This window comes from Oncorhynchus masou, chromosome 18 (assembly GCF_036934945.1).
Source record: "Oncorhynchus masou masou isolate Uvic2021 chromosome 18, UVic_Omas_1.1, whole genome shotgun sequence".
NCBI classification, from domain to species: domain Eukaryota; kingdom Metazoa; phylum Chordata; class Actinopteri; order Salmoniformes; family Salmonidae; genus Oncorhynchus; species Oncorhynchus masou.
This window is the reverse complement of record NC_088229.1, coordinates 10546949-10566030: the sequence shown is the minus strand read 5'-3', so window position 1 is coordinate 10566030 and position 19082 is coordinate 10546949. Positions and strand designations below refer to the sequence as shown.

At 42.6% G+C, this 19082-nt stretch overlaps 1 protein-coding gene and 1 long non-coding RNA gene across 2 annotated transcripts in view; one reads left to right on the top strand and one right to left on the bottom strand.

Annotated features, from left to right (window-relative positions):
- Positions 1 to 12794, top strand: part of LOC135503935 (uncharacterized) — a 21495-nt gene extending 8701 nt beyond the window's left edge. Inside the window, exon 2 of the long non-coding RNA XR_010450029.1 lies at positions 12396 to 12794. This is a non-coding gene — a long non-coding RNA (uncharacterized LOC135503935). The remainder of the gene's footprint in view (positions 1 to 12395) is intronic.
- LOC135503931 (tumor necrosis factor receptor superfamily member 14-like) overlaps positions 1 to 18626 on the bottom strand; it is a 24219-nt gene extending 5593 nt beyond the window's left edge. Inside the window, exons 1-8 of the mRNA XM_064922123.1 lie at positions 18429 to 18626; positions 8852 to 8938; positions 8527 to 8652; positions 3950 to 4108; positions 3749 to 3833; positions 2207 to 2367; positions 2071 to 2085; positions 1907 to 1926 (exon numbers count right to left, since the gene is read on the bottom strand). Of these exons, the coding sequence (XP_064778195.1) occupies positions 1907 to 1926; positions 2071 to 2085; positions 2207 to 2367; positions 3749 to 3833; positions 3950 to 4108; positions 8527 to 8652; positions 8852 to 8938; positions 18429 to 18480 (705 nt within the window). The 5' untranslated portion in view covers positions 18481 to 18626. The remainder of the gene's footprint in view (positions 1 to 1906; positions 1927 to 2070; positions 2086 to 2206; positions 2368 to 3748; positions 3834 to 3949; positions 4109 to 8526; positions 8653 to 8851; positions 8939 to 18428) is intronic.
- Positions 18627 to 19082: the final 456 nt, after the last annotated feature.

The following is a 19082-nucleotide window of genomic DNA, read 5'->3' as shown; positions in this document are numbered from 1 at the left end:
ATGCAAAGTCTTCCGTCAAGTTTTTCGGAAGATGGCGCGGTAGAACGGATGTGCCTGGGGGGTGTGCCCGTCTCTTTTGTATTTGGCGTACATCTACCCATTGCCGGCTTGTCTGAGGAGGCCTCTAGTGAGGCTTGTGTTTCAGTTCATGTGGAGTGGCAGGTGCGAGTGGGTCACCAGGGCACACATGATCTGTCCCATCGGGGAGGGAGGTAGGGGGGTGAGGAAATTACTTTTAAAGAATGACCAGGCATCCTCGACTGACGGTATGAGGTCAATATCCTTCCAGGATACCTGGGCCAGGTCGATTAGAAAGTCCTGCTCGCAGAAGTGTTTTAGGGAGCGTTTGACAGTGATGAGGGGTGGTCTTTTGACCGCGGACCCATAGCGGATGCAGACAATGAGGCATGATCGCTGAGATCCTGATTGAAAACAGCAGAGGTGTATTTGGAGGGCAAGTTGGTCAGGATAATATCTATGAGGGTGCCCATGATTACGGATTTAGGTTTGTACCTGGTGGCTTCCTTGATAATTTGTGTGAGATTGAGGGCATCTAGCTTAGATTGTAGGACTGCCGGGGTGTTAAGCATATCCCAGTTTAGGTCACCTAACAGTACGAGCTCTGAAGATAGATGAGGGGCAATCAATTCACATATGGTGTCCAGGGTGGGGGGGGGGGTCTATAACAGGCAGCAACAGTGAGAGACTTATCTCTGGAGAGATTCATTTTTAGATAGCTCTGTCAGATTGACCATTGAGTGACCATTGGATTCTTGGTCACCTCCCTGACCAAGGCCCTTCTCCCCTGATTGCACTGTTTGGCTGGGTGGCCAGCTATTGGAAGAGTCTTGGTGGTTTCAAACTTCTTCTATTTAAAAATGATGGAGTCCACTATGTTCTTGTGGACCTTCAATGCTACAGAAATGTGTTGGTACCGTTCCCCAGATCTGTGCCTCGACACAATCCTGTCTCGGAGCTCTACAGACAATTGCTTTGACCTCATGGCTTGGTTTTTGCTCTGATATACACTGTCAACTGTGTGACCTTATAAAAAGAGAGGTGTGTGCCTTTCCAAATCATGTCCTATCAATTGAATTTACCACAGGTGGACTCCAAGTTGTAGAAACATCTCAAGGATGATCATTGGAAACAGGATCCACCTGAGCTCAATTTCGAGTCTCATAGTAAAGGGTCTGAATACTTATGTAAATAAGGTATTTAAGTTTTGCAAAAAAATCTTTGTCATTATGGGTTATTGTGTAGATTGATTCAATTATTATTTCTCTCTTCAATTTAGAATAAGGCTATAACATTACAAAATGTGGAAAAAGTCAAGGGAATACTTTCCAAATGCACTGTGGTGTGTGTGTGTATGTATGTATGTATGTATGTATGTTTTTTCTCTTGATTTTCTTACACACGCAACGCATTCAAAACCTATTTGGGTCGCGACCCACCAGTTGAGAATCACTGCACTATGCCAATTAAAGGTTTAGTCCAGGGCTGCCCAACCTTCTTCCTGGAGATCTACTGTCCTATATGTTTTCAGACCAACCCTGATTTAGCATATCTGATTCAGCTAGTGAAGGTTTTGTTGAGCAGCTAATTAGTAGAATCAGGTGTGTTAAATTAGGGTTGGACTGATAACCCACAGGACCATAGTACAATCACTAATCATGCCTTTATTATGACATTCAAATTATTTCAGTCATTCATTATTCAGTATGGTTACTGCAATGTGCATCATATGGAAAACTACTAAAGTACTACTACAATTAAATGATATTCCATCTAAGAAACCTACATTTGCTACAATGCTGTACGTGGTTCAAATGCTGTACATAAGTCAAATCTTAGATAAAGAATAGCCTACATTTGAAAGGAACTCAAAAATATAGAAATGTACCTTAGATGTTCCTTGATTTTCTGAAAACATAGCAAAATGAATTGGGTTAACAAAGTGATGCAAAGTTAATAGCCTAGATCTATAAGTAATACATTGTTAGAAAAGTGTGAGAGGGCCAGTAATGTACAGTATGTGGGGAGAAGGGTAGAACATGTTAAACTAACCTTTAGTTTCTTTACCTGAAAACAAATCAAAAGTTATCCGATTGTTAGGAGCGAAGCAAAACCCACTCATTAACTTAATTATGTAGAACACAGACATGCAGAAGGAACCGAACAATAAAGAACGAAAAAGACTAACCTTTAGTTACAAACAAGACAAAAATAAAGACTACAAAAAGGAAAACTGAAGATGGAACTAAGACAATGACTCTATTCCTTAGTAATTCCGCAGATTTTTCACAAACAACATCTCTTGTTTGACTTCCATCTTCAATCTTGTATTGTCCAATGGCTTTACAACTAAAAGGTGAACAAATAAAAGTTGTTCAAGGCAGTTGAACCATTATTGAACCATTATCATATTAGCGATTATCAAACATTGTTTCAAATGTATATACATATATAGATTTTTTTTTTACAGATAAATCTATGAAGGCCAAACGATAATATCGGTGAGTGTAAAGGCTAGAGGCATTTCATTTCAATATATTACAAATGTTTCTCAAATAAAAATGTTGTCACTATTCCTTAATTTGGGCATTTAAAACTCTGATTTAAATGATTAGGTAACAATGATATTATTGATCATCCTCATAATAATGGAATGCATTATTTTCCCCATATACAGTACATTTATGTCATTATACAGACACTCTTATCCAGAGCGACTTATTAGTGAGTGCATACATTTTCATTATTTTTCCCCCCATACTGGTCCCCCTTCAGAATCGAACCCACAACTTTACCAATTGAGCCACATGAACCAGTATTGACAAGTCAATCTAATGTATTCTTGAAGTAAATCAATTATTGTTATTGATCATAAAGCCTTGTTCACATTGGCAGTTTGAAGTGACTCAAATCAAAAAACATTGCATATCCGAATCCGTTTTTTTTTTTTGCAGTCTGAACAACCAAAAAAAGCACATGAAATTGGATATTTTAAGCCACAATTGGCTTGATTGTAGGTGGTTTGGAGTCAGATTCAAATCTGATTCCCAGGCCATGCGACATGTCTGAATAGTCATATCTGAGTTATAATGCCCTCAAGTGGTTTTTAGACTTATTTGGCATATTTTGTTGCTCAGCTACTCTGTTGACAGTTTGACATGAATGTGGTAGCTAAATAGTTTGTTAATTGTTTACAACCAAATGTGTTAGGAGGTTAATCAGCTACCTAACTAGCTCGTTGACTGCCTTGGTTAACCAAAAAGGATTTGTTTTGAAAGTTGGACCATCTTGACCTTTGAGGCTTTAAAAGTGTTTTTACACTATGATTTTGAACATTCAAAGCAACTGTGAAACTTCCATGGAGACACATGGTTGTCATCACCTTAGGTTGTTACATAACTTCTGAGTGATGGGAAGCAGGAGCACCACCACCAATCAGACGACACCACTGCGCAGTGTGCACACACCCGTCATTACGATGGCGACTAGCTAGCCATGTCAGCAAATGACTGCTGTCTGAACACACACACACACATCCGATTTGGTCACTTGTAACTTACAGTTTGGACAGTCAGTATTCCAAAATGGTTTTGAAAAACAAAACTGATTTAAGCATTAAGGCCTGCAGTGTGAACAAGGCTTAAAATCCCATATTTTTGCGTAGTCATCCAGATGAAACCAGCCATTGTTAATGTTTCTAACACATAGGAATGAAACCAGTAAAACATACTCAGTCCAAGCAGTGCAGTTCACACCATGTTGTGAGTAAGAGCCATGCTGACACTCCTCACACACGGTATCTGTTGTCTTTGTTCCTGCACAGGAATAACATGTAATATGCTGTGAGTAATTTCTATTGACAATAACAGTTATGAAAATGAAAAAGAATGGTAATTTTATCAACTTTACTTCATACTATATGTACACATACCCGGTGCTTTAACTCTCTGTCCAGGTGAGCAAAGTGTATGTCTTAGTGCAAAGGTGCACTCGTTGCCAGCTGAGGAGCTGGTACAATAATATCCATTTAGAACATGACAAATAGAGTTACTTGTAGTAGTACACGTCATCAAAATGTACAGACCTTGTCCTGAAAAACATAAAAGTAAGGAAGATTGCAAGGGGACTCTTTATATCGCAAGGATTTGCCTTATGTGGTACATGAACTGAAAGGAGTCTTGGGAAATTAGCCTGAAGAAGATCCTAATGAATAAACAAAGAAAACATGCAGATATTGTGTACAAGCCTCATTAGCTAGGTTTCCATTGAATTGGAGACAGATTTTCATGTGGAGCAGCAGGGTAGCCTAGTGGTTAGCGCATTGGGCTAGTAACAGGAAGGTTGCAAGTTCAAATCCCTGAGCTGACAAGGTACAAAAATGCTAATATCCCCCCCAGGGGTGTTCCCACCAAAAACGGACTTGTTGCAGATAAATCAGTGCTTGATGACGTAGTGCACACAAAATGTTTATTTTGTTTTTATGTACTGAATAAAAATATACAGTTGAATGGGTTTCCATCGCATTTTCAACTCTACCAATAGTTTAGTCACACAAACTGTTGCTTTAAATAGCAAATGTGCCTTCTCTGGTCTTCACACTTGCTCTCTTGCTACAGCTCGCAGATACAGAGCAGGAAGGCCGTGCGGGTAGGCTAGTCTACATAATGAGATTATTATGGATAAGAGCGAGAATATTTTTATTTGCCAAACAGCAGTCAAGCGTTGATCATCATGCCACCAGAATCAGACCCTCGATATTTATTGGAAAGGAGCATCAAGATCACCATCAACTTTCACCACCCTGTGAGGTTCATCATACATTTTTTAATCTGTATAAACTGCATGCTTTCCCAAGTTGGAGTGGGAGGACCACACACCATGTCATCATGTGACTTCAAGTTTACTTCAATATGATGGTTTTTATAATTAATTTTACAGACAAAAAGATCCCATGTCGAACAAACAAATGATCTGTCAGTATTTTCAACCTCAGGAGGCTGAAGAAATTCGGCTTGTCACCAAAAACACTCACAAACTTCTACAGATGCACAATCGAGAGCATCCTGGCGGGCTGTATCACCGCCTGGTACGGCAACTGCTCCGCCCACAACCGTAAGGCTCTCCAGAGGGTAGTGAGGTCTGCACAACGTATCACCGGGGGCAAACTACCTGCCCTCCAGGATACCTACACCACCCAATGTTACAGGAAGGCCATAAAGATCATCAAGGACGACACCCACCCGAGCCACTGCCTGTTCACCCCGCTATCATCCAGAAGGCGAGGTCAGTACAGGTGCATCAAAGCTGGGACCGAGAGACTGAAAAACAGCTTCTATCTCAAGGCCATCAGACTTAAACAGCAACCACTAACATTGAGTGGCTGCTGCCAACACACTGACTCAACTCCAGCCACTTCAATAATGAGAATTGATGGGAAAGGATGTAAAATATATCACTAGCCACTTTAAACAATGCTACCTGATATAATGTTTACATACCCTACATTATTCATCTCATATGTATACGTATATACTGTACTCTATCATCTACTGCATCCTTATGTAATACATGTATCACTAGCCACTTTAACTATGCCACTTTGTTTACATACTCATCTCATATGTATATACTGTACTCAATACCATCTACTGTATCTTGCCTATGCTGCTCTGTACCATCACTCATTCATATCTTTATGTACATATTCTTTATCCCCTTACACTGTGTATAAGATATTAGTTTTGGAATTGTCAGTTAGATTACTTGTTGGTTATTACTGCATTGTCGGAACTGGAAGCACAAGCATTTCGCTACACTCGCATTAACATCTGCTAACCATGTGTGTGTGACAAATAACATTTGATTTGATTTATTACCGCCACATCGGCAGTCATGAGTCATGACTGCAGTCAAATTCCACATGATCATTGAGTCACGGTAATCTCCTGTTATGCACTCTGGACATGCTTTGTTAGTATCCAATTTGTTAACAACCATCAGGTCCTAATGACCCTGGTTCGATCCTGGGCTGTATCACAACCGGCGGTGATTGGGAGTCCCATAGGGTGGTGCATAATTGGCCCAGCTTGGGTTAGGGGAGGGTTTGGTCTGGGTAGGCCGTCATTGTAAAATAAGAATTTGTTCTTAACTGACATGCCTAGTTAAATAAAGGTTTAAAAATATATATATATTGTCCCCCTATAATCATTTAAATTGTTACAGGTTGCATTGTATATTTTTGTTCAGTATAATTAATAGACACATTAGCTTTAGCTCCTGAATATCTTGAGCGTTTCCATCTCCTATCCTTCATTTGTTTTCTCCAGCGTGAAGAGGGGCTGTCAACAGTTTTAGTGAAATGTGTTTTGTTGCAAAAACATGTTACTATCGATGTTCCTGAAAAGATGTCACTTGGGTTCCCAAATTAAACACTGGGTAGCAGCAGGAACAGGGTTGGAGTGCCCCTGGAATACAGAGTTTGGGCGGAATATCACCTGTTGCACAGCGAGAGGCTGCATGCTCCTCACACAGTGGTTGATGTGTGGAGTGAAGTAAGTGTTCTTATATGTATTTCTCAGCTGCTCATATTAAACACAGCTCTGCTATAAAACCAAAGTCAACCTACCAGGCATCATTGAAAACCAGACCAGCGGGAAAGCGCACGGCCTCCATTCACTATTGGCGTGCAGAGATTTTTTTCTACTGCCCCTGTTCCTTCCCATTTGATAATGGGCCATTACACATCACAACTAATCGGTTTCAAATGATCACTTTTACGCTCAACACAGCCACTTCATCTCTCCGGAATGGGAAAATGATTCATTCCATTTTATTCAGCTAAGTTCAATTATATTCTTCTTCGTATAAAATAATCGAATCTAAAACAATGGCACGGGACGTATAAGCATATCTTGTCAGCTAAATGAACAAGCCTAAAGCCTATGGTAGGGAGCATAGCCAGCCAGATAACATCCAGTGCGTTCGGAAAGTATTCAGACCCCTTCCCCTTTTCCACATTGTTACATTACAGCCTTATTCTAAAATGGATTAAATAAATACAAATCCTTATCAATCTACACGCAATAGCCCATGATAACAAAGCAATAACAGGTTTTTAGACACCCTTGAGATGTTTCTACAACTTGATTGGAGTCCACCTGTGGTAAATTCAATTGATTGTACAGGATTAGGAAAGGCACACACCTGTCTATATCTATATATGGTCCCACAGTTGGCAGTGCATGTCAGAGAAAAAAAACAAGCCGTGAGGTCAAAGGAATTGTCCTTAAAGCTCCGAGACCGGATTGTGTCGAGGCACAGATCTGGGGAAGGGTACCCAAACATTTCTGCACCATTGAAGGTCCCAAGAACAGAGTGGCCTCCATCAGTCTTAATGGAAGAACTTTGGAACCACCAAGACTCTTCCTCGAGCTGGCTGCCCTGCCAAACTGAGCAATCAGGGGAGAAGGGCCTTGGTCAGAGAGGTGACCAAGAATCCAATGGTCACTGACAGAGATCCAGAGTTCCTCTGTGGAGATGGGAGAACCATCCAGAAGGACAACCATCTCTACTGCACTCCACCAATCAGGACTTTATGGTAGAGTGGCCAGACGGAAGCCATTCCTCAGTAAACGGTACATGACAGCCTGCTTGACAGGCTCCTCCTAAAGGACTCTCAGACCATGAGAAACAAAATTCTCTGGTCTGATGAAACCAAGATTGCACTATTTGGTCTGAATGCCAAGCATCACGTCTGGAGGAAACCTGGCACAATCCCTATGGTGAAGCATGGTAGTGGCAGCATCATACTGTGGGGATGTTTTTCAGCGGCAGTGACTGGGAGACTAGTCAGGATCGAGGGAAAGATGAACGGAGCAAAGTACAGAGAGTTCCTTGATGAAAACCTGCTCCAGTGTTCTCATGACCACAGACTGGGGCGAAGGTTCACCTTCCATTAGGACAACGACCCTAAGCACACAGCCAGAACAACACAGGAATGCCTGAAAATAGCTGTGCAGCAACGCTCCCCATCCAACCTGACAGAGCTTGAGGGGATCTACAAAGAAGAATGGGAGGAACTCCCCAAATACAGGTGTGCTAAGCTTGTAGCGTCATACCCAAGAAGACTCAAGGCTGTAATTCTAAAAACCTGTTTTTGCTTTGTCATAATGGGGTATTGTGTGTAGATTGATGGGGGGGAACGATTGAATCCATTTTATAATAAGGCTGTAACGTAACAAAATGTGGAAAAAGTCAAGGGGTCTGAATACTTTCCGATTGCACTGTACAATAGGCCAACTAATATTCTGTTCTTCCAAAATACATTTTCTTCATATCATAATGATGTGACACAGGCCATGGCATAATGTGGCAAAATGTGTAGAATTGAAGCCAATTTTTGTCCCATGGCAAAATGAATAGAATTTCATGGCAACCAAATGTCACATAGGGCCCCCAAAATACCTGAAATATTATGGCTCCCCAAAATATTAGGGTCCCTCATAATACCTGGATCACAAGGACTGCAGGGAAAGCACTTGTCCAAGCCATTAGCTGAATTCATGTAGGTCTGTCCTGTACAGGGTATGCAGGACGTGCTGGACACTAATGTACAGTCCTTGCGGACAACTAAACCTAAAAAAATAAAACAAAACATGCCATTACATTGTACATGCATTTACAATGTAGTGTATTGTAAATAGTTTGATATCAAACTATGTTTAATTCCTTAACAATGTAATATAATTGTGTGAAGTTTAATTTTGCATTACAATAGAACTAAAACAAATGTATATTATGTACAGTAGTGTAAACAAGTCCTTGATGCCCTTACCTTTTCCACACATTGGACAGCACTGACCAGTGTTAGATTTGTACTCTGCAGGGCCACACTTGTTTCCAGATGCAGGTATGATCATGTCTGGGTTAGAAAATAGAGAAATGAAAGAAAAGCAATTATCTACCATTACTACCATATAATTAGTTTTTTTTTGTTTTTGAATAGGGGAGGGTCATGTAATTTGTAAATCGATGAAATGTCATATTGCTCAGGGTTTGAGAATTAGTTGATTATTATAGTCTCATGTGTGCCTCATGATGCCCCTCATCCCTGATTCTCTGCTGGGCAATATCAAGTGTGCCTAGTGTGGTCTCAATCACATGTTCCATAGCCTATAGTATAGGCTATATACCTAGGCTATAGAAAGAGCTTGCACGGTGAAGCACAGGGCAGTGATATTTAGAAGAAAATGTACTTTCTTCCCGAGTTATTGCTCTGCTGGGATGGTGTATATAAAACTAGGCTACACTGCATTACACATTGCAATGGATAGGAGTTCCCAATCATGAGCCCTGGCCTGCCCTACTCATGTAAACCTTTTTGTGCTGCCTAACCAATGACTGTGGAAGCGAGTCAACATCTGTGCGCAGACTAGGACGACAGATGTCCTGCTCAGTTTGAGACAGAGCATGAAGATGACAAGGAGGATTTGAGTTTATTTGTACAGGGACAGTGCACATTAATCAACGTTTCAGTAAAAGTGCCGTTTTTAGCCAGCCGGCTAATTTTCAGCAGCAGTCCCTGGGCAGGTTATTAAAAACAATTACAATACAGACAATCATTGAGCAGTGAGCACACACAGAGCAACATAGGACAAGCAAGACTTAGCATGCAGACAGAGCAACATAGCACAAAAAGCAACAAGACAAAATCCATAAAAGCAACAGTGTTTGCAGCTATACACAGCTAGGGATTATGTTCACAAATCTGATTAACCTTTAGCCATATCTTCGTGTTTTTGTGGAAGTGTGATAGGTGGTGCAGTTACAGTTGAAGTCGGAGGTTTACAAACACCTTAGCCAAATACATTTAAACTCAGTTTTCAAAATTCCTGACATTTAATCTTAGTACAAATTAGGTCAGTTAGGATCACCACTTTATTTTAAGAATGCGAAATGTCAGACTAACAGGAGAGAGAATTATTTATTTCAGCTTTTATTTCTTTCATCACATTCCCAGTGGGTCCGAAGTTTACATACACTCAATTAGTATTTGGTAGAATTGCCTTTAAATTGTTTAACTTGGGTCAAACATTTCAGGTAGCCTTCCACAAGCTTCCCACAATAAGTTGGGTGAATTTTGGCCCATTCCTCCTGACAGAGCTGGTGCAACTGAGTCAGGTTTGTAGGCCTCCTTGCTCGCACACACTTTTTCAGTTCGGCACACACATTTTCCATGGGATTGAGGTCAGGGCTTTGTGATGGCCACTCCAATACCTTGACTTTGTCCTTAAGCCATTTTGTCACAACTTTGGAAGTATGCTTGGGATTATTGTCCATTTGGAAGACCCCATTTGCAACCAAGCTTTAACTTCCTGACTGAGGTCTTGAGATGTTGCTTTCCTCATGATGCCATCTATTTTGTGAAGTGCACCAGTCCCTCCTGCAGCAAAGCACCCCCACAACATGATGCTGCCACCCCCGTGCTTCACGGTTGGGATGTTGTTCTTTGGCTTGCAAGCCTCCCCCTTTTCCTCCAAACATAACAATGGTCATTATGGCCAAACAGTTCTATTTTTGTATCAGACCAGACAATATTTCTCCAAAAAGTACAATCTTTGTCCCCATGTGCAGTTGCATAGTCTGCATAGTTGCGTAGTCTGGCTTTTTTTATGGCGGTTTTGAAACAGTGACTTCTTCCTTGCTGAGCGGCCTTTCTGGTTATGTCGATATAGGACTTGTTTTACTGTGGATATAGATACTTTTGTACCCGTTTCCTCCAGCATCTTCACAAGGTCCTTTGCTTTTGTTCTGGGATTGATTTGCACTTTTAGCACCAAAGTACGTTCATCTCTAGGAGACAGAACGTGTCTGCTTCCTGCGTGGTATGATGGCTGGATGATCCCATAATGTTTATACTTGCATAGTATGGTTTGTACAGATGAACGTGGTGCCTTGGAAATTTATCCCAAGGATGAACCAGACTTGTTGAGGTATACATTTTTTTCTGAGGTCTTGGCTGATTTCTTTTGATTTTCCCATGATGTCAAGCAAAGAGGCACTGAGTTTGAAGGTAGGCCTTCTAATACATCCACAGGTACACCTTCAATTGACTCAAATGATGTCAATTAGCCTATCAGAAGCTTCTAAAGCCATAACATCATTTTCTGGAATTTCCCAAGCTGTTTGAAGGCACAGTCAATTTAGTGTATGTAAAACTCTTACCCACTAGAATTGTGATACAGTGAATACGTGAAATAATCTGTAAACAATTGTTGGAAAAATGACTTGTGTCATGCACAAAGTAAATGTCTTAACCGACTTGCCAAAACTATAGTTTAAAATACATTTGTGGATTGGTTGAAAAACTAGCTTTAATGACTCGAAACTAAGTGTATGTAAACTTCCGACTTCAACTGTATGTGTGTCTGATGGCATTGTATTCCAGACATGGGAAGCTCTCACAGAGAAAGCAGATTGACTAAAGGTGCTTTTCCATAAGAGAACTATACAGTCACCTCTCATGGCAGACCTTGTGGATCTGCTGCCATGTTTGGGTTTTCTGTTTAACAAAAGTACTGAGTGGAAGGGAAGCCAGGCCATTTAGGATCTTGAATACAAGACATGCTTTGGTGTATTGCACAAGATTTTTCCAACTCAGGAGCGCATGCTTTCTGAGGATATAACAGTGATGATGGCTATTGGGCTTCCTATCAAGCACTTTGAGAGCCTGTTTGTAGACAGACAATGGGTTTAAATGTTGTTCAGCAAGCTTGGGCCCAACTAGTCAAGCAGTATGTTAAGTGGGGGAGGTGAACGGAAAGGCTCTGGAGCAACGAACCGCCCTTGCTGTCTCTGCCTGGCCGGTTCCCCTCTTTCCACTGGGATTCTCTGCTTCTAACCCTATTACAGGGGCTGAGTCACTGGCTTACTGGGGCTCTCTCATGCCGTCCCCGGAGGGGGTGCGTCACCTGAGTGGGTTGATTCACTGATGTGGTCATCCTGTCTGGGTTGGCGCCCCCCCCTTAGGTTGTGCCATGGCGGAGATCTTTGTGGGCTATACTCAGCCTTGTCTCAGGATGGTAAGTTGGTTGTTGAAGATATCCCTCTAGTGGTGTGGGGGCTGTGCTTTGGAAAGGTGGGTGGGGTTATATCCTTCCTGTTTGGCCCTGTCCGGGGGTGTCCTCGGATGGGGCCACAGTGTCTCCTGACCCCTCCTGTCTCAACCTCCAGTATATATGCTGCAGTAGTTTATGTGTCGGGGGGCTAGGGTCAGTTTGTTATATCTGGAGTACTTCTCCTGTCCTATTCGGTGTCCTGTGTGAATCTAAGTGTGCGTTCTCTAATTCTCTCCTTCTCTCTTTCTTTCTCTCTCTCAGGGGACACCGAAGCATGTCTTGTACTCAAGATCCTAAATGGCCTGTATAGGACCATGCCCCAGGACTACCTGACATGATGACTCCTTGCTGTCCTCAGTCCACCTGACCGTGCTGCTGCTCCAGTTTCAACTGTTCTGCCTTATTATTATTTGACCATGCTGGTCATTTATGAACATTTGAAAATCTTGGCCATGTTCTGTTATAATCTCCACACCGGCACAGCCAGAAGAGGACTGACCACCCCACAGCCTGGTTCCTCTCTAGGTTTCTTCCTAGGTTTTGGCCTTTCTCAGGAGTTTTTCCTAGCCACTGTGCTTCTACACCTGCATTGCTTGCTGTTTAGGTTTTAGGCTGGGTTTCTGTAGGGCTATATAAATAAATTTGATTTGATTTGGAGTATCATAGATTTGAAGTACAGCTTTGTTACCTCTGTAGTCAAACAATTTCGTATAAATCGGAAATGAGCTAGGCTGAATTTGGTTATTTGAATGACCTTTTTCACTTGCATTTTAACAGAGAGGTTGGAATCAAGTATGATGCCAAGGTACTTAAAATCAGATACCACCTGGAGCTTCTCCCCTGACATATCGACATCTGGCTCAGTAGCATCTGTTGCCCTCTTTGTGAAGAACATGCAGATAGTTTTTTTCACATTGAGATGCAAACATGAGTCACTGAGCCACTTTGTAACCAGGGCCATTAGAGTAGTGAGTTCTTGTGCAGCTTGTTGTTTGCTCTTTGCATGCACATATATCACTGTATCATCTGCATACATTTGAACTTCAGACAAAAGGCAGATCATTAATGTACAGGCTGAACAGGAGGGGCCCCAGTATTGATCCTTGGGGCACTCTCACATCATAGATACGAGTGGGGGACAACTCATTGCTCACTCTGACACACTGAGTTCTGACTTCAAGATATGATTTCATCCATCTCAAGGCATCGGGGAAAAGTTGAACTTGGACAATTTTGTGATGAGAATCTCATGGTTAACAGTATCAAAAGCCTTCCTTAGGTCCAGAAACACAGCCAACAATGCCCCCTGTGTCCATCTTGGACTTCACATTTTCCAGAAGAAAGCAGTTGGCCGTTTCTGTGGAGTGTTTTGCATTGAAGCCAAACTGCATGGAGTGTAATGTGAAGAGGCTGTTGTTGAGGTGGGCAATCAGTTGCTCTGCTACAAACTTTTCAACAACCTTCGACACCACAAGATCGGAGGTAGCTTTTAAAAATGTTATTCCCAATCCCAATCCCAAAGGGGGCGTTGTTGGGGCTGTGTTTCTGAACCTAAGGAAGGCTTTTGATACTGTTAACCATGAGGTTCTCATCACAAAATTGTCCAAGTTCAACTTTTCCCCCGATGCCTTGAGATGGATGAGGCACAGTCAACTTAGTGTAAGTAAAACTTCTGACGCGAATGCTGCCATCTATCTACGGTTTCTGGTTAGGGTAGGTTTTAATATAGTGAGTACAACATCTGCTATACACTTCCTGATAAGCTCAGTCACCGTATCAGTGTATTCGTCGCTATTATTCTTGGAAGCTACCTGGAACATATCCCAGTGTTTGTGATCAAAACAGTCTTGAAGGGTGGATTCAGATGTCAGACCAGCATTGAATAGTCCTTAGCACGGGTACTTCCTGTTTGAGTTTCTGCCTATAGGAAGGGAGGAGCAAAATTGAGTCATGATCAGATTTTCCGAACAGAGGGCGGGGGAGGGCCTTGTAGGCATCACGGAACAACCTCTCCCTCAATGTGAGCAAGACAAAGGAGCTGATCGTGGACTACAGGAAAAGGCAGGACGAACAGGTGCCAATTAACATTGACGGGGCTGTAGTGGAGCGCATAGAGTTTCAAGTTCCTTGGTGTCCACATCACCAACGAAATATCATGGTCCAAACACACCAAGACAGTTGTAAAGAGAGCACAACAAAACCTTTTCCCCCTCAGGAGACAAAATATTTGGCATGGGTCCCCAGATCCTCAAGAAGTTCTACAGCTGCACCATTGAGAGCATCCTGACCGGTTGCATCACCGCCTGGTATGGCAACTGCTCGGCATCCGACCGTAAGGCGCTACAGAGGGTATTGCGTACGGCCCAGCACATCACTGGGGCCAAGCTTCCTGTCATCCAGGACCTATATAATAGGCGGTGTCAGAGGAAAGCCCATAAAATTGTCAGAGACCCCAGTCACCCAAGTCATAGACTGTTTTCTCTGCTACCTCAAGGGAAAGCGGTAATGGAGCGCCAAGTCTAGGACCAAAAGGCTCCTTAACAGCTTCTACCCCTAACCCATAAGACTGCTGAACAATTCATCCAATGGCCACTGGAGTATTCACATTGACACCCCCTCCATTTGTTTTGTACACTGCTGCTACCTACATGTACAAACTAGCTCAACGAATCTGTACCCCAGCACACTGACTCGGTACTGGTACCCTCTGTATATAGCCTTGTTATTGTGCTACTTTTTAACTTTAGTTTATTTGGTAAAACATTTTTTAAACTCTTCTTGAACTGCACTGTTGGTTAAGGGCTTGTGAGTAGGCATTTCACAGTAAGGTCTACACGTGTTGTGTTCAGCGCATGTGACAAATAGTTTGATTTTAATTGTTAGATCGGGTTCAAGTCCAGGCTCTGGCTGGGCCACTCAAGGACATTGAGACTTGTCCCGAAGCCACTCCTGCGCTGTCTTGGCTGTGTGCTTAGGGTTGTTGTCCTATTGGAAAGTGAACCTTCGACCCAGTCTGAGGTCCTGAGCACTCTGGAGCAGGTTTTCATCAATGATCGCTTTGTACTTTGTGCCGTTAATCTTTGCTTCGATCCTGACAAGTATCCCAGTCCCTGCCGCTGAAAAACATCCCCGCAGCATGTTGCTGCTACCACCATGCTTTACCATAGAAATTGTGCCAGGTTTCCTCCAGATGTAACGCTTGGCATTCAGGCCAAAGAGTTCAATCTTGGTTTCATCAGACCAGAGAATCTTGTTTCTCAAGGTCTGAGAGTTTTTAGGTGCCTTATGGCAAGCTCCAAGCAGGATGTCATGTGCCTTTTACTGAGGAGTGGCTTCTGTCTACAATAAAAGCCTGATTGGTAGAGTGCTGCAGAGATGTTTCTCCTTCTGAAAGGTTCTCCCATCTCCACAGAGGAACTCTAGAGCTCTTTCAGAGTGACCATCAGGTTCTTGGTCACCTCCCTGACCAAGGCCCTTCTCCCCGATTGCTCAGTTTGGCCGGGCGGCCAGCTCTAGGAAGAGTTTTGGTGGTTCCAAACTGCTTCCATTTAAGAATGGAGGACACTGTCTTCTTAGGGAACTTCAATGTTGCACAAATGTTTTGGTACACTGGCTTCCTGTCAAAGCAAGGGCTGATTTCAAGGTTTTACTGCTAACCTACAAAGCATTACATGGGCTTGCTCCTACCTATCTCTCTGATTTGGTCCTGCCGTACATACCTACACGTACGCTACGGTCACAAGACGCAGGCCTCCTAATTGTCCCTAGAATTTCTAAGCAAACAGCTGGAGGCAGGGTTTTCTCCTATAGAGTTCCATTTTTATGGAACGGTCTGCCTACCCATGTCAGAGACGCAAACTCGGTCTCAACCTTTAAGTCTTTACTGAAGACTCATCTCTTCAGTGGGTCATATGATTGAGTGTAGTCTGGCCCAGGAGTGGGAAGGTGAACGGAAAGGCTCTGGAGCAACGAACCGCCCTTGCTGTCGCTGCCTGGCCGGTTCCCCTCTTTCCACTGGGATTCTCTGCCTCTGACCCTATTACAGGGGCTGAGTCACTGGCTTACTGGGGCTCTCTCATGCCGTCCCTGGAAGGGGTGTGTCACCTGAGTGGGTTGATTCACTGATGTGGCCATCATGTCTGGGTTGGCGCCCCCCCCCCTTGGGTTGTGCCATGGCGGAGATCTTTGTGGGCTATACTCAGCCTTGTCTCAGGATGGTAAGTTGGTGGTTGAAGACATCCCTCTAGTGGTGTGGTGGCTGTGCTTTGGCAAAGTGGGTGGGGTTATATCCTTCCTGTTTGGCCCTGTCCAGGGGTGTCCTCAGATGGGGCCACAGTGTCTCCTGACCCCTCCTGTCTCAGCCTCCAGTATTTATGCTGCAGTAGTTTGTGTCGGGGGGCTAGGGTCAGTTTGTTATATCTGGAGTACTTCTCCTGTCCTATTCGGTGTCCTGTGTGAATTTAAGTGTGCTTTCTCTAATTCTCTCTTTCTTTCTCTCTCTCGGAGGACCTGAGCCCTAGGACCATGCCCCAGGTCTACCTGACATGATGACTCCTTGCTATCCCCAGTCCACCTGGCCGTGCTGCTGCTCCAGTTTCAACTGTTCTGCCTTATTATTATTCGACCATGCTGGTCATTTATGAACATTTGAACATCTTGGCCATGTTCTGTTATAATCTCCACCTGGCACAGCCAGAAGAGGACTGGCCACCCCACATAGCCTGGTTCCTCTCTAGGTTTCTTCCTAGGTTTTGGCCTTTCTCGGGAGTTTTTCCTAGCCACCGTGCTTCTACACCTGCATTGCTTGCTGTTTGGGGTTTTAGACTGGGTTTCTGTACAGCACTTTGAGATATCAGCTGATGTACGAAGGGCTATATAAATAAATTTGATTTGATTTACCCTTCCTTAGGTCTGTGCATCGACAAAATCCTGTCTCGGAGCTCTACTGACAATTCCTTTGAACTAATGGCTTGGTTTTTCTATGACATGCCCTGTCAACTGTGAAACCTTATATAGACAGGTGTGTGCCTTTCCAAATCATGTCCAATCAATTGAATTTACCACAGGTGGACTCCAATTAAGTTGTCGAAACATCTCAAGGATCATCAATAGAAACAGGATGCACCGGAGCTCAATTTCAAGTCTCATAGCAAAGGGTCTGAATACTTATGTAAATAAGGTATTTATGTTTTTAATACATTTGCAAAAATGCCTAAAAACCTGTTTTCATTTTTGTCATGATGGCTATTGTGTGTAGATTGCTGAGGAAATTGTTTTATTTAATCTATTTTAGAATATGGCAGTAATGTAACAAAATGTGGAAAATTTCAAGGGGTCTGAATACTTTGAAGGCACTGTATAGTTCCTTATATCATTTCACGCTGTTCCCAATAATAACATTTAATGGACACAGCAATTTAATATAAAGATAATCTCCGCAATAATTTACCAAATGGCCCTTTTCCTATAATAATATCTCAATCAGGGGACTGGTCATCAGTGCTGAAATAGCAGCTGCATCTGCTGATTACATGGACAAGGGGTACCTGATCAGTAATCCTAAATCCAGCAATGCTACTCTGAGACACTTTGTGAATACAGGCCTACAGTAGATCTTTCCTAATTGTAGGTGTGTAAGTGGTGGCCTGGTCTGTCATTTGGTCTCTGTAGCCTCAGGCCTTTCGCTCTTAATCTAATCTTTCACCCTGCTTTCTCCCTCTTCATTGTCACCCTGTCAAATGATGTCAATCTCTGACCCCTCCATTCTCCTCCTTCCCTGAGCCAATGCCCCCAACAGACAGAATAGCAACAGCAGAATTTGGATAATCAAACATTGTATACAAAATAGCAGGGGAAAACACTTAGAATACATAACACATGGCAAACATATAGTAGAACAAATCAAATAGATTATAGGCTACAGAACATTTATCTTGATGGGAAAACAGCAATGTGTAAAGTGGTTTTAAAAAATATGACTTTGAATACATTTAATATCTACAGCGAGCTCTTTTCAGTGGGTTCACTTTGTAACGGGTGCACTGCGTGGCGTTTGGAGAAACTGTGACATCTTCGGACCTGATTTTTTACGATGCATCATAGGGTGTAGCTCTGCAATGCAGCTAACCTGTAGTAACCTCAACCGGTCATCCGGTTGCTGGACGAGACAAGCCAACTCTAAGGTGCAAATATTGGATACTCGTAGTTGTATAACGAAATCATGTGATGTGACTGGAGTTTTCAGATACAGCCTAGCAAGGCGTATCCAGTCTAGATGCTATTACTTTCACTTACCGAGTTGAACCAGTACAGCGCAGTACAAAAGCCATACACGTGATATTGACATTGTTCGCGTAATCGGACTAGTTGTCGCTCTCTTGCAATAGCGAGCCGTTAGACTTTTGTTAATTAGTTAAAAAGTGTCAAAAACTATCACGTACTGACTAGCTACAAGCTAACATTAGATAGCTACGTGTATTACTTTGTGCCTTTCGTGTGTGCCTAATAGCAAACATTTTTTAATGAACGCATATATTGTTTGCTTATGTTTGAACTTTTTAAAATAAATATACATTTATATAACGACATATTTGCCTGTCACGTTTAGACTTGGATCTTGTCAAATCTATAAAACAAGGTGTTCACTGCTCAGGCAAAACGCATGGCTACTATTTATATCTCCTTCCGCCCACATTCATCAGACCAGTCACACCCAAGAGACAAAACGTTTACGAGGGTGCAATTCAGGGCGTTGTCAGATCACCTCATACCATTGCAATCAGTCGATATAATCGTCAACTATCATCAGAAATCAAGCGATATGAATCAGAGAGTGGAGTGGCGCCTGACCCACTAGTTGGTCAGAAGGTTCAAATCAACGTTTCATATCTTGGTACTTTATTGAGAATGACACAATAACGCGAGATCACATTTCCAGCATGTCTGACA